The sequence below is a fragment of the Maniola jurtina genome, chromosome 22 (genome assembly GCF_905333055.1).
Source record: "Maniola jurtina chromosome 22, ilManJurt1.1, whole genome shotgun sequence".
Classification (NCBI taxonomy): Eukaryota; Metazoa; Arthropoda; class Insecta; order Lepidoptera; family Nymphalidae; genus Maniola; species Maniola jurtina.
Genome location: NC_060050.1, coordinates 10537782 through 10553958, shown reverse-complemented (window position 1 = coordinate 10553958; position 16177 = coordinate 10537782). Strand labels below are relative to the sequence as shown.

Genomic DNA, 16177 nt, shown 5'->3' with positions numbered 1-16177 from the left:
CGGGATCTCACTTGATGATAATTTAATATGCACTTAATGATGAAGTCCAAGATGGAAAATTAATTTTACATTATTAATAATGGCAGTTGTTTATTTAAACTAATTTGTTATGCAGCTATGCTAAAATTCTAAAAACTTGCAATAATATTTCTAATAGGATATAATATTAATTATAACAATATTTGACATTTAATTATCAGTTTAAACATAAAGTTACTTGTTTGCTAATTAGTATGATATAAATAGATAATATACGTTATGATACTGTTATTATCACGGCTGCCTGTTTAAAAAAAAAACAGTTTTTTTTTAAAACCAGTTTTTAACATAAAATTATTTAAACTAATTTTTAATTTTTTCAATCGGAATAAATCTGTCCATTAAAGTTTTCTTAAATAATAACTCTGCGCTCTTTACTAAGGCTTTTTACGAACAAAAAAGAACTGACAATTCGCTATTGTTAACATACCAATCAATAATCATGGAATCACGAAAAAAGGTACAATCATTGAGACATAAGAAAAGACATGCATATGAAATACGACTTGATATAAAGGACATTCCTCATTCCGCAAGTTTTAATCAAGATTCAAGACTATTCCATCCAAGTCACGAAGCATTAAGAAACAGAGTGGCGGACAAAAAACCTCTTCTAAGACAAAGCGGTCCCGGCGATGCAGAAAAACTCAAATTACCTTCCACAGGCGAATCCCGCATGTGAATTTTCTTTGAATCGGCTAGCTACAGTATTTTTAGGGTTCTGTAAATCATGCTTAAGACCTGCAGGTCGATTGCGGAAAATTGCATCAATCTTTATTTTATTTTATTTTATTTTATTTAATAGGAAGCCAACGGTATACAAAGAAAAGTAATTATGACGACTTATATAAACTTAGGACTATCAATGTATACTCACTTACAGGCTAACTCAACATGCTTAATCTACAACTTCTAAATAGTAAAACTTAACTTAAGACATTCTTTGCATAAAATCTATAATAAACAAATCAATTACTCAGTAAGCCAAAAGTACAACAATTATTAATACTAACAATAAAAACTACAAAAAATAGCACCCTACAATCATACTAATATTATAAAGGCAAAAGTTTGTATGTGTGTGTGTGTGTGTGTGTGTGTGTATGTTTGTTACTCTTTCACGCAATAACTATTGAATGGATTTGGCTGAAATTCTGAATGGAGATAGATTATATCCTGGATTAGCACATAGGCTACTTTTTATCCCGGAAAATCAAAGAGTTTCTACGGGATTTAAAAAAACCGAAATCCACGCGGGCGAAGCCGCGGGCATCTTCTAGTCATTATTAAAACTCAAAAAAAAAACTCACAACTCAAAATCATTTATTCAGAGTATTTTTGTTTTTTATAATCTAACACAATTGTTAGATTTGTAAGATGATTTATAGTGGTGATAATTCAAAATTCAAAATATTTTTATTCAATTAAACTTTTACAAGTGCTTTTGAATCGTCAAACTAATCTACAGTGGTTCGAAATGCCGTTCCTACCGAGAAGAACCAGCAAGAAACTCGGCGGTTGCTCTTTTCAAGTATTCAATTTACAATGATTTGCCATAATTATCTACGTAAGCTTAAAACTAAAGCTATAAGGGTTCCAAACGCGCCCAGGCCTGAGAAGAGTCCACAACAAAATCAGCCGGGTATTCTTATAATCGCAATTGCTGTGATTGGCTAAATTAATGGTACTCTTGTTGCAACAATGCATTGTAGCCAATAGTGAGCGAGTATTAGCTACAGCCTCACTTATGTCGATTCCGGAAAACTTGCATCGATCATTATTACTGCGCCATAAGAAATTTTGATGATTTAATTCACAATATTGCACTACAAACTTATACCTACCATGAGTGACTGATTAGTATTTAACTGAACTTTAAACAGCTCTTCTGTAAAATCGACAATTGTGTAGTGTGTAGTTATGTGTAGGTAATTGTGAACAAACCTATCGAGATAATATATGTGGTGTGAACTGCAGTGACGCTGACAGTTACGGAACCCTCTCAATGCGAGTCCTTCTCGCACATGCCCATCTTTTTTGTGTATTTATTCATTCGGAATTATGGTCGGTGTAAAAAATGTGATTGTTGTAGGAAATGCAATGCGAGGAAAAACTGTGCGTTTTCATATCGTTGCTTGTTGCAATTGAGATCTAGATGTGATTATGTTTGATGTCGTTATAAATAGATAATTATAGGTAGGTACATTTGTACCTGTTTTATATGTCATTGAATTATTATGTACTTATACTCAAAATTGTATATATGTAATTTTTTTTAATTGATTTCGCGATACCTGAGTATAACTTTGTTAGTAATCTAAACAACTTTCGGAAAAACGTTGTAATTTTCCATTTCCATACCTACTGAACTTACATTTTGTTAATTCTGTTATTATTTTTTTTGGTAAACTTTTTTTTAAAATATGATAAGAATGAGATCCATACTAATATTATAAATGCGAAATTGTCTATCTGTCTGTCGGTCTGTCTGCTACCTTTTCACGCCCCAACAGTGTAACCGATTCTGGCAAAATTTGGTACAGGGTTAGCTTATATCCCGAGGACGGACATAGGCTACTTCTTATGCCGGAGGGCATCCTCTAGTGTGTAAATCCTAGAATAACCAGGTGGCTCTTTCAAAATCAATGGTGTAAATAAATGAGAGATAAATATGGAATTAGAGTACAGTTCATGACAATGGGAACTTCTAACAAAAAATCGAGGCTTCGACGTCACAGGTGACAAATGTTAGTACATTTGACGCAGCTAGCCCTAAAGTAGACCTATTTTTTAACCCCCGACCTAAAAAGAGGGGTGTTATAAGTTTGACGTGTGTATCTGTGTATCTGTCTGGTGGCATCGTAGCTCCTAAACTAATGAACCGATTTTAATTTAGTTTTTTTTGTTTGAAAGGTGGCTTGATCGAGAGTGTTCTTAGCTATAAAATCGGTTCAGCCGTTTGGAAGTTATCAGCTCTTTTCTAGTTACTGTAACCTAGTTACAACTAGGGGGGGGGGGGGGGGGGGTTATAAATTTTTAATTTACACTTGTCTTTGATTTTACTTTTACGTCACCATAGCCTAATATTTGACATATCGTCAATACAGGATCAAACCGAGAGTTCCCTCACTCTAATTCACTCTGCTTGTAGTGATACAAGGGGCGGACCAACAAATTCCTGAAAGGCCGGCAACGCATTGGCGGTTCCTCTGGTACTGCAATTAATGTTCATGGGCGGCGGTAATCACTTAACATTAGGTGACCTTAACATTAGGTCTGCTAAAAATAGAAAATGTATCCAAATTATGTTTTTAAATCAACCATGTTTATTCTTATGTTGCTGTCTATAATGCAAGTTTTTACATTATTTTTATAAATATCTCCTTTTTTGTGTAGCATCACAATGAGTCTTGTTTCAAAGTAGTATTTATGTTAGCGTAGCCATCTTCATTGTTTTAAAAGTAGGACATCAAGAATATTAAGACAACCAAATTAGGTAGAAGTTAGTTATGTACATAGTAGGTAGGCACCTAGGTGCCTATAATAATACACTTATTTTATTCAGATATTTAAGTTAGCCCTTGACTGCAATCTCACCTGGTGGTAAGTGATGATGCAGTCTAAGATGAAAGTGGGCTAACCTGCAAGGGTTTTGGCAGTTTTATTAAACCTGTCGCATCGCTTGGCGACACGCCTTTGCCGGTGGGACGGTAACTAGCCATGGCGGAAGCCTCCCACGTGATCAGACCAGACCAGAAAAAATTTAGTAAGATGGTCGATCTAGTTTTCATTAGTGGTAAGGGGTCAAGACCCTCAGCAATGAGGACTGCTACGCAGACAGAGAGAGAGAGAATTTTGAATGGCAGTTTCACCCTACAAAAGCAGGGCAGTCTTACAAAAACAGGACGTCTTAGCCACCCTCATTAGCTTTGGTCCTACAAAACATTGGTAATTAATAACGGAATCCATTAATTACTCACGTATGTACACATTTAATTCTCTAAAGGTGCTAAATACCACAGACAATTTCTTTATTTATGCATGTCCAAAATACCGGACAAGCACGAGTCGGACTCGCACACGAAGGGTTCCGTACCATTGTACAAGAAATCTTGGTGTGTAAGTGATCCAAACAACATAGTGACCAAAGTCAACCTCACCTTCCCGTGGTGTACCCTGCCGATTTGCAAACGAGGCTCTGACACGAAGTTATCCTATAAGAGTTCCTTTTTTTCTCTCGGTCTGGACTTACGGAACCCTAAAAATTACATTGTACTCTACCCTAATAGGTTACATTTCTTCTGCATTTTTAAGTAATTTACCCACTTAAGTAAAGTTATGTTCGCCTATCGCCATTTTTGATATTTTGATATTTTTTTGTTACCTATGTAAAAATAACGAGTATAATTTTTTAATTGCTTTTAGTTGTGTTTCAACTAAACGTAGGTAGGTACAAGCTGCTTGATGGTGAGTGATTAAACAGTCTGTAGCAGTAGATACTTAATATGAATAAAGATTATTTTATATTTTAGGATTCACTTAGATTTTTTAAACATCTCATGTGAACTCATGTCCTAAGATAAAAAAACAGCTTCCAGGAGGATGCAAGCAAATAAACTACGGTATTTTTAAAACACTTCACTATATAAATATATTAGCAGAAAATTATGTTATAAAAAGAAGATATGTATTTCTAAACCTAACTTACTTTTCTTTTTAATTTATTTAAGTATTAAAAACCTGGTATTTTTTTTTGACTAAATAGGTAGGTAGAGGGACCTACCTGCTTAATATTATTAAAACAGTAAAAAACCGTTCAGTATCGACAAATATGCTCGTTATAATAGAAATAGGTAGGTATCTATCTATAGAGATATTTTCAATATAGATACTTAGTTCAATTAAAATTTATAATTATATTATCAGGCATGCTTAACATAACATGATCCCAATAAGGCATAGCAGCTATGTGAACTATTTATAGTAAAGGCAATCGCGATTCTTTATAGACATCTAAATAAAGAAATTAACTCGAGCATTCACACCTTTCCTGTTAATTGAGCTTTGTGTGAATTTTAAAGAGATTAAAAGCACACGAGTAAAATATCTATATCTACTCGTGTGTTAAATGTATGTATTATTTATGGTAGCACCTAAGTTCTGTAATTAATAGTTAAGTAGGTACCTAACTACATTGCTTATGTATTGCATGCTCACATAATATTGTAACATTTTTTTAAAGAGCAGCTGCTGAGTTTCTTGCCAGCTCTCCTCGTAGCAAAAAATAAAGATATTAAGTATGCGTATATTTCTTTTTTGCTCATTATAAAAGATAAGTAAGACCCTCTACACAAAAAAAATTTGATAATAATTACAAGTTTCTCTATGTTTGGGCTTTCGTGACTTTTAAAACATGTTTTTAAATTATTGTGACTTACTGGTCCCATTCACGTTGCGTCCGATTATCTTATTGGACCCGTTCGGTTGCGTTGCGGGGGTGTGCGGGGGTACGCTCCGTCCCGTTTCCTCGCCCGGGCTCTCCATATCTCCCTTCTCACTCGCGCACATTAACCCGCCAATTCCGAACTTCACTACTTTTCAAAACTACATCTTAAGTTCAGAAACACAAGCTAGAAAAAAAGTTAAATAAAAAAAAATTAAAAAGGTTTTTATCATGTAATGATCCTATTGGATTTCCCGCGCGATTTTTCCAGTTGCGTTTTAATTGAAGTCGGCGGTCACAGACGTGTATACACGTCGCGACTGAACGCATCCGACTGAGTTGAAGGTTTGAATTGGAACCCTACGGGTGCAGCTGCATCGCCCCGCCCAAAGCACCCCTTTGGAGGGGTCTGCTTGCCCCACATTTTCCTTTTGCTTACATAAAAAAGAATATAAAGCACAGACGAATTTCTGCTAATGTATGGGTAGTTTGGCGTCTTTAGGGGAAGGGATTGAAAGGGTTCCACCGTGAGGGCTGACTGTGGCTGTAGGGACGGTTGACATTTTTTAAATTAGGAACGGTGCGCTGCTATGCTTTATTGTCATTGAAGCATTACGAAACGAATTTTAGCAGCAATGATAACAAAGTATTCAAAGATATAATAACATTGTGACAAGAAAAGTTTGATTTTCATTTAGTTAACTCCTTTAGTAATTGCATTCACAATGTACATATCTAGTATTAGCTTTAACGTAATCTTAAACTGCTAAGCTAGGTGTAAAATGTAGCTATCTACTTAGATTTTAATAAGTAAGTCAAAAGGTACCTACAATAAATAATAATTGGTGCGTAATACAATTTCTAGAAGCCTATTGATGATTAAATACCTACAGAATTTGAACGCTGCAAAAAATTTAAAAACTTAAAAAAGTAAAATTCTAAGTCCTGCTCTAGCAAAATAACTAAATTAAAAAAACTTAGACCAGTAAATAGATTTTTTATGTATTACTGCTATGGATACATTTAGGGATACATCATACAAAATTTCAAAAGTTAACAGTGTAACCCAAGCCTTTTTTCAACTGGTCAAAACAATGTTGCCATAAGTAAAACAACAGAATAAATAATAATTGGGAAAAACAGTGTTATTAATTTTTTCTTCGCTTCCAAGTTCCAACTTCCAAGTATTTATTTGGATAACATGAAAAGATGAAAGCAGGTAGACGCGAGGTGCGTAACCTATATTTCGCGGGAGATTTTTTGCAAATCTCGAGGTACCGTTTCCGAGCCGCCATTTTATAGGTTTTTTTATAGTTTCCACGAATCCGCCGGTTTCGAGCCAGAGGCGAATAAGCTTTTGCAAACTGATTATCGTTTTTAATTTATTTCTGCACGCATGCGAAAATGTTTATTTCTTTAATTTATGAATAGAATTTTGTGTTAGTCTCATAATCTATTGTATTAACTAGTCTTATTTGATTAAAATTGCTCTTCCGTTTCGACATGCGTAGCAGTCTGAAGTCTCATGAAATTATTAAAATCACTTCGGCAAACCTGCCTACATACTAACCTTTATATTTGGTGTAATCATTAATTACTATATAATGTGGCTAATTCTGTTGTACAAAATCTCTAAACTAAACTGACTAACTGACAGGATAGTATTCTTTGCATTGTGCTCCATGTGGAAAGGGATAGCATCAAGTAGTTTCAGATCTGTCAACAATTATTCAGTTTAGGGATTGTGTAAAACAGAATAAAATTAGCGACAGTCTTAATAGAGTACTTATGTTCTTTAGTAGATCGTTACTTACTTAGATATAGACAAGACTCTAAACCTAGGCTAATTGAATGAAAACTACATACCATAAACTTCCTAAAAGTTTCAGACTCTTGGAATTTTTAGCATTAATTACAAACCGTGGACAAGTCCGCCTTCTAAAAAAAAAAAAAGTTATTTAGCGCAATAAAATAAAATAAAAAGACCGCATTACAATGTAGTTTTATTCACACGATTTTCCTCGCGCTGTGGCAGTTTTTCCCGCGCTTTCCACAAAAAGGCCTAGGTTCCCACAGAGCAGGCTGCGCCGTTAGTCCATCATCTAGGCGACGTGTTTCCAGCTAGCCGCAGTAGCCGGCCGCGTCAACCTTTCACCGATGGAAAAACCTACACTGCCTTAATCGACCGCCCGATATTATTTGCAGAAAAACTGAGGCCACGAGACGAGCAGGTGCAGACATAGCAGAATCTATCGCAAGATGTTGCCTATACCTAAGGTTTTCGCAGGATTTTCCGTAGTGAAAATGAAAATCTGCATTTTCACTGTAGAAAATATTAGTAAAGGAATCCTTATATAGGTAGATGTAGTTGCGTGTTCCTTAGTTTCCTTAAAAGATAAACAAATCGCAGAAATCTCAGATAATAGACGCGATTTGCTCGGTGCTTTAGACCTTCTGGAGTTAGGTTTGTACTCGAAACAAGATTAATTCATTGTCTGTTCGCGGTAACAAGCTCGTATGGGCGTATTGTGTGCCTCCATTTCACTGTAGAAGCTATTTGTTTACCTTTTCTTCAAGATAAGGCAAAACTAACTATATTATTATACTTATTAACTCAAATGACTATTTCAATTACGCACAATTAATGTATTCCATTTTAAATCCTATAAAAATATTCCAACAAGAATTCTCAATGTTCAATTGAATGTTAAAAATAACGTGTTGATATTGTGATTCTAACAAGAGTACCTAATTCTTATTTAATTCTTGTACAACAGTCAAAAATAAGTAGATAAATTACGGAAATTATTGATGTTATTTTGTCACAGTGAATTGCTTAGTATTATTATGTCCTATCTATAAATATTTTTTTCAGCATGAGGTAAAGCCAAAAAAAACAGAATAGTAATTTTAGTACAGATAGAATCTACTAGGTATTACTTGCAAAATTGAAATTTGAGTTGAAACTTGAAAATTAGCTGTAAGAGTGCGATAATTTTAAACAGGTTTTAAATGCTGTTTTGACCAAAACAGTTGCTGTTGTTTTTTTAAATGTTTTTTTTTCCAACCCAGCTTATGTGTAGCTGTTCCCGTGGCCGCGGTCTAATAGTAACACACTCTCTCGTAGTATTTTCTCACGCTGGCCTCGCCTCGCACTCGGCACTCTAACACATCGCATTTTCATTGCTAACGACCGCAACCCGTTTCTGGGCGTGTATGTCACTTACTTCACCCTTTCACCTATCTTTTAAAAGTTCCGTAGCTTAAAATAAATTTTTATTCTTAAAATAGATTCTTTATTAAAAATAGGTTCTAACTAAAAAAAATTAAACACGACTGCCTTGCCAAAAAAGGTAAATATTTTCTCATTTGGAAATGGTATCATTCGGCTACCATATTTAATTTTTCTCAATTTTATAGCAGACTGTAACGACATCCAAATCTGTTCGGGCATTCAGAAGTTATGGTGGAATAACGAAACTTATACGTGTCCAAAAAAGAAAAATGATTTCAGGATTTATAATAAATAATATATGAACACTGAATTTAATATCATGTAAAAAATGTTATTAGTGTCCAATAAAAAACAGGAAACTATAATTTTAAACTGGCAACATTTAGGTATAAGGAACTATAATTTGAAAAAAATATAGAATTTGAACAATGAACATAGAGTTTGAATTTGAATGGATGAAAATTGAAAATCCTTATGACGCCATGCAATGTGGCAAGACTAACGATCATTATTAATTTTTGCAGATTTTTATGGATGCTTAAAAAGTTCGCGTTAGTGCTATACCTACGGTACCCTATAAACAAAACAACTTTCATTATCTTTAAAATTCTAGAGTTTATTTTTATACGAGCTTACATATCGCAAGATTTTCCTGCGCAACATCACAAAAAAAAAGCATTACAACGTTCCGCTAGGTACCTACTTACCTTCTGAAATATACTTACCTTAAATACTTAATGTACTTAGTTTAATCCATACTAGCAGATGATAATGTTCATACTATTCCATTGTATTTTTTTATAATAAATGCTAAAGTATATATGTTTATCTATCTTTTCACGGCCCATCCGCAATTATGACAAAATTTGGGATTTTGAAAAAAACCTAAATCAATGCGGATAAGTCGCGGGCGTCATCATCATCTGGTAATTTTATAACATTACAACGGACTTCAATAAAAATTGTACAGTCAAGGTTTTTGATGTAAATATTCTTCTACCTGTAATCTGTATGTATAGGCACTTTTTTATTCTAGGTACTCGAACCTATTTTTTTTAAAATTAAAATGTGACCTTTTAGGTATAGTTCGCGACAGATCGAGATGGCAATTGGAATATGAGGTGGAGGTTACCCGCACACCCGCACGTCATCCGCGCTATACCGCACAGAGTTAGCACGGAAGCTGTGCGGGTGTGCGGGGCGTCCCCACCCCGATTGCCATCTGCAACTGTCGCATACTAGGAAGATACTTGCCTTATCTAATCGTAACATCTCGACACCTCGAACAAATCGGTGACTCTACCACTAGAAATTTTCTTTCAGTGAATTTCAGTAACTAAGTATATTGAATGAACATTTCAGGCTGTATAATCTTTACCTGGCCTGAAAAGAATAAATTGAACAACTGAACGAACTTTTTCTTTTCGTTCACTTTTCATGAGTTTTTGTCTCTTTCAATAATGACTTGAGTTGAGCTTTGCATTACTTTGTACCACCAATAAGTAAAGAGACAATTATTTTCGCCTTAACCATCATAAGTGTCAAAGTAGTTGTTAATGAATTCCATTACTAATAAATGTCCATTCCGAGAACGAGAAATTTCAATAACTTTTTACCGAAACTCAGTTTTCGGAACGCGGCGAGTCGCCGACGACGAAAAACTTCCAAGATGGCCGCCGGGCTGATGCAAATAAAATTGTGGCTGGATTTCGGTAAAAAATCCAAAGAAAGAAAGAAATGGTTGGAATTTAGATCGCATTACAACTACATTCTTATTATTATTTAAATATATTTTTTTCATCATCATCATTATCATTATCGATTAATAGACGTCCACTGCTGAACATAAGTCTCTTGTAAAAACTTCCACACCCACGGTCTTACGCCGCCTGAATCCAGCGGCTCTCTGCGACTTGTTTGGTGTCGTCTGTCCACCTAGTTGGGGTCTTCAAACGCTGTACTTTCCGGTGCGAGGTCGACATTCCAGCATCTTGGGACCCCAACGTCTATCGACTTTTCGAACAATGTGCCCTGCCCGTTGCCGGTTACTCTGGTTCTCCTACTGATTTCCTCATCTCTTAATTTGATCTCATAGAGAAACTCGAAGCATAGCTGTTTCCATTGCCGCTAGTGATTCTGAGCTTTCTTATAAGGTTCATAGTAAGCGACCATGTCTCGAATCCATTGCTCTGTGCCTCGTTACCTCGACCGTCAACATCGAGCTTCGTTATCTCGACTGTCGTCATCGAGCCACATTATCTCAACAGTCGACATTGAACTTCGTTATCTCTACAGTCGACATCGAGCTTCGTTATCTCTACAGTCGACATCGAGCTTCGTTATCTCGACACTTCTTCGATCTTTGTAATGATTAGTAATAATAATTTAATTGTATATCAAATCTTTGAAAAGAGCAACCGCCGAGTTTCTTGCTGGTTCTTCTCGGTAGGACAGGCATTCCGAACCAGTGGTAGATTCTTTTAACGATTCAAAAGTACTTGTAAAAGGTTAATTGAATAAAAATGTTTTGAATTTTGTACGATTATACTTGGCTTTTGGTTTGTCGTAGTCTGGTAAAAACGTCTGCGGCCGGGTGCCCGTGAACTTAGCAGAGCATATGCCAGCAGATCAAAAATAAAAAGGAGTTCCCTTCGCATGCAGAAGAGTTCTATAGTTCCTGATACTTTTTGAAGATAGTTCTGGCGTTTTTGCTAAAAAAATCGCAGTTGAAATAATGCTCTGCTAACTTCCGGTAGCAGATCATTTTCGAGCAAAGCGAAAAAAAAAGAGTTCTCTGTACGCACGTATCTCAGTTCTATAGTTCCTCATACTTTATAATGATAGTTCTGGCATATAAACCTAAAAAAAGTCAAATGAAAAAATCAATAAATTTTCAAATTTAGTCATCATAAGTAATTTAAAAAAATGCTAGCAGCTAGAACTCAAATCTCAGAACCTAGAACTCTACGATTTCTTATAGCTCATTAACTAAGCTATAAAATAAAGCTATTAATTAGCCCAGAACTCACAAAGAAGTCCCAGCAGAGCATAGAAGAATAGTTATAAACAATAAATTTTCAAACTTCACACCAAAAGTTGTTAAAAAATTTCCAGCTGCTAGAACTCTCATCTCAGGGGCTAGAACTCCTCGATTAATTATAGATTATTAACATAGCTATAAAATAAAGCTATAAACTAGCCCAGAACTCTCAAAAACGTACCAGCAGAGCATACCAGAAGAGTCATGATACACTAATTTTCAAACTTATTATCATAAGCCATGAAAAAAAATCCAGCTGATAGAACTCTGATCTCAGAGGCTAGAACTCCTCGATTTCATTAATATTATTGATAAAACTATAAAAGAAAGCCATTAACTTGCCCAGAACTCTCAAAAAAGTGCCAGCAGAGCATACAAGAAGAGTCATAAACGATAAATTTTCAAACTTAAAAATCATAAGTTACTAAAAAAATTCCAGCTGCTAGAACTCTCATCTCAGGGGCTAGAACTCCTCGATTTCTTTAAGATTATTAACATACCTATTAAACAAAGCCATTAACTAGACAAGAACTCTCAAAAAAGTGCCAGCAGAGCATACAAGAAGAGTCATGATGCACTAATTTTCAAACTTATCATCATACGCCATGAAAAAAATTCCAGCTGCTAGAACTCTGATGTCAGAGGCTAGAACTCCTCGATTTCTTAAATATTATTGACAAAGCTATAAAACAAAGCCATTAACTAGACGAGAACTCTCAAAAAAGTGCCAGCAGAGCATACAAGAAGAGTCATGATGCACTAATTTTCAAACTTATTATCATACGCCATGAAAAAAATTCCAGCTGCTAGAACTCTGATGTCAGAGGCTAGAACTCCTCGATTTCTTAAATATTATTGACAAAGCTATAAAACAAAGCCATTAACTAGACGAGAACTCTCAAAAAAGTGCCAGCAGAGCATGCAAGAAGAGTCATAAACGATAAATTTTCAAACTTAAAAATCACAAGTTACTAAAAAATTTCCAGCTGCTAGAACTCTCATCTCAGGGGCTAGAACTCCTCGATTTCTTTAAGATTATTAACATACCTATTGAACAAAGCCATTAACTAGACCAGAACTCTCAAAAAAGTGCCAGCAGAGCATACAAGAACTGTCATAAACGATAAATTTTCAAACTTAAAAATCACAAGTTACTAAAAAATTTCCAGCTGCTAGAACTCTCATCTCAGGGGCTAGAACTCCTCGATTTCTTAAAGATTATTAACATACCTATTGAACAAAGCCATTAACTAGACCAGAACTCTCAAAAAAGTGCCAGCAGAGCATACAAGAAGAGTCATGATGCACTAATTTTCAAACTTATTATCATACGCCATGAAAAAAATTCCAGCTGCTAGAACTCTGATGTCAGAGGCTAGAACTCCTCGATTTCTTAAATGTTATTGACAAAGCTATAAAACGAAGCCATCAACTAAACCAGAACTCTCAAAAAAGTGCCAGCAGAGCATACAAGAAGAGTCATAAACGATAAATTTTCAAACTTAAAAATCACAAGTTACTAAAAAATTTCCAGCTGCTAGAACTCTCATCTCAGGGGCTAGAACTCCTCGATTTCTTTAAGATTATTAACATACCTATTGAACAAAGCCATTAACTAGACCAGAACTCTCAAAAAAGTGCCAGCAGAGCATACAAGAACTGTCATAAACGATAAATTTTCAAACTTAAAAATCACAAGTTACTAAAAAAATTCCAGCTGCTAGAACTCTCATCTCAGGGGCTAGAACTCCTCGATTTCTTAAAGATTATTAACATACCTATTGAACAAAGCCATTAACTAGACCAGAACTCTCAAAAAAGTGCCAGCAGAGCATACAAGAAGAGTCATGATGCACTAATTTTCAAACTTATTATCATACGCCATGAAAAAAATTCCAGCTGCTAGAACTCTGATGTCAGAGGCTAGAACTCCTCGATTTCTTAAATATTATTGACAAAGCTATAAAACGAAGCCATCAACTAAACCAGAACTCTCAAAAAAGTGCCAGCAGAGCATACAAGAAGAGTCATAAACGATAAATTTTCAAACTTAAAAATCACAAGTTACTAAAAAATTTCCAGCTGCTAGAACTCTCATCTCAGGGGCTAGAACTCCTCGATTTCTTTAAGATTATTAACATACCTATAAAACAAAGCCATTAACTAGACCAGAACTCTCAAAAAAGTGCCAGCAGAGCATACAAGAACTGTCATAAACGATAAATTTTCAAACTTAAAAATCACAAGTTACTAAAAAAATTCCAGCTGCTAGAACTCTCATTTCAGGGGCTAGAACTCCTCGATTTCTTTAAGATTATTAACATACCTATAAAACAAAGCCATTAACTAGACCAGAACTCTCAAAAAAGTGCCAGCAGAGCATACAAGAAGAGTCATGATGCACTAATTTTCAAACTTATTATCATACGCCATGAAAAAAATTCCAGCTGCTAGAACTCTGATCTCAGAGGCTAGAACTCCTCGATTTCTTAAATATTATTGACAAAGCTATAAAACGAAGCCATCAACTAAACCAGAACTCTCAAAAAAGTGCCAGCAGAGCATACAAGAAGAGTCATAAACGATAAATTTTCAAACTTGAAAATCACAAGTTACTAAAAAATTTCCAGCTGCTAGAACTCTCATCTCAGGGGCTAGAACTCCTCGATTTCTTAAAGATTATTAACATACCTATTAAACAAAGCCATTAACTAGACAAGAACTCTCAAAAAAGTGCCAGCAGAGCATACAAGAAGAGTCATGATGCACTAATTTTCAAACTTATTATCATACGCGATGAAAAAAATTCCAGCTGCTAGAACTCTGATGTCAGAGGCTAGAACTCCTCGATTTCTTAAATATTATTGACAAAGCTATAAAACGAAGCCATCAACTAAACCAGAACTCTCAAAAAAGTGCCAGCAGAGCATACAAGAAGAGTCATAAACGATAAATTTTCAAACTTAAAAATCACAAGTTACTAAAAAATTTCCAGCTGCTAGACTCTTCTTGTATGCTCTGCTGGCACTTTTTTGAGAGTTCTTGTCTAGTTAATGGCTTTGTTCAATAGGTATGTTAATAATCTTTAAGAAATCGAGGAGTTCTAGCCCCTGAGATGAGAGTTCTAGCAGCTGGAAATTTTTTAGTAACTTGTGATTTTTAAGTTTGAAAATTTATCGTTTATGACTCTTCTTGTATGCTCTGCTGGCACTTTTTTGAGAGTTCTGGTTTAGTTGATGGCTTCGTTTTATAGCTTTGTCAATAACATTTAAGAAATCGAGGAGTTCTAGCCTCTGACATCAGAGTTCTAGCAGCTGGAATTTTTTTCATGGCGTATGATAATAAGTTTGAAAATAATGCATCATGACTCTTCTTGTATGCTCTGCTGGCACTTTTTTGAGAGTTCTTGTCTAGTTAATGGCTTTGTTCAATAGGTATGTTAATAATCTTTAAGAAATCGAGGAGTTCTAGCCCCTGAGATGAGAGTTCTAGCAGCTGGAAATTTTTTAGTAACTTGTGATTTTTAAGTTTGAAAATTTATCGTTTATGACTCTTCTTGTATGCTCTGCTGGCACTTTTTTGAGAGTTCTGGTTTAGTTGATGGCTTCGTTTTATAGCTTTGTCAATAACATTTAAGAAATCGAGGAGTTCTAGCCTCTGACATCAGAGTTCTAGCAGCTGGAATTTTTTTCATGGCGTATGATAATAAGTTTGAAAATAATGCATCATGACTCTTCTTGTATGCTCTGCTGGCACTTTTTTGAGAGTTCTTGTCTAGTTAATGGCTTTGTTCAATAGGTATGTTAATAATCTTTAAGAAATCGAGGAGTTCTAGCCCCTGAGATGAGAGTTCTAGCAGCTGGAAATTTTTTAGTAACTTGTGATTTTTAAGTTTGAAAATTTATCGTTTATGACTCTTCTTGTATGCTCTGCTGGCACTTTTTTGAGAGTTCTGGTCTAGTTAATGGCTTTGTTCAATAGGTATGTTAATAATCTTAAAGAAATCGAGGAGTTCTAGCCTCTGACATCAGAGTTCTAGCAGCTGGAATTTTTTTCATGGCGTATGATAATAAGTTTGAAAATTAGTGCATCATGACTCTTCTTGTATGCTCTGCTGGCACTTTTTTGAGAGTTCTTGTCTAGTTAATGGCTTTGTTCAATAGGTATGTTAATAATCTTTAAGAAATCGAGGAGTTCTAGCCCCTGAGATGAGAGTTCTAGCAGCTGGAAATTTTTTAGTAACTTGTGATTTTTAAGTTTGAAAATTTATCGTTTATGACTCTTCTTGTATGCTCTGCTGGCACTTTTTTGAGAGTTCTGGTTTAGTTGATGGCTTCGTTTTATAGCTTCGTCAATAACATTTAAGAAATCGAGGAGTTCTAGCCTCTGACATCAGAGTTCTAGCAGCTGGAATTTTTTT

At 35.0% G+C, this 16177-nt stretch overlaps 1 protein-coding gene across 1 annotated transcript in view; it reads right to left on the bottom strand.

Annotated features, from left to right (window-relative positions):
* The window catches only part of LOC123877026 (NGFI-A-binding protein homolog), a 40923-nt gene extending 35116 nt beyond the window's left edge, over positions 1 to 5807 (bottom strand). Inside the window, exon 1 of the mRNA XM_045923519.1 lies at positions 5478 to 5807. Coding sequence (XP_045779475.1) covers positions 5478 to 5607 — 130 coding nt within the window. The 5' untranslated portion in view covers positions 5608 to 5807. The remainder of the gene's footprint in view (positions 1 to 5477) is intronic.
* Between the last annotated feature and the right edge of the window lie 10370 nt (positions 5808 to 16177).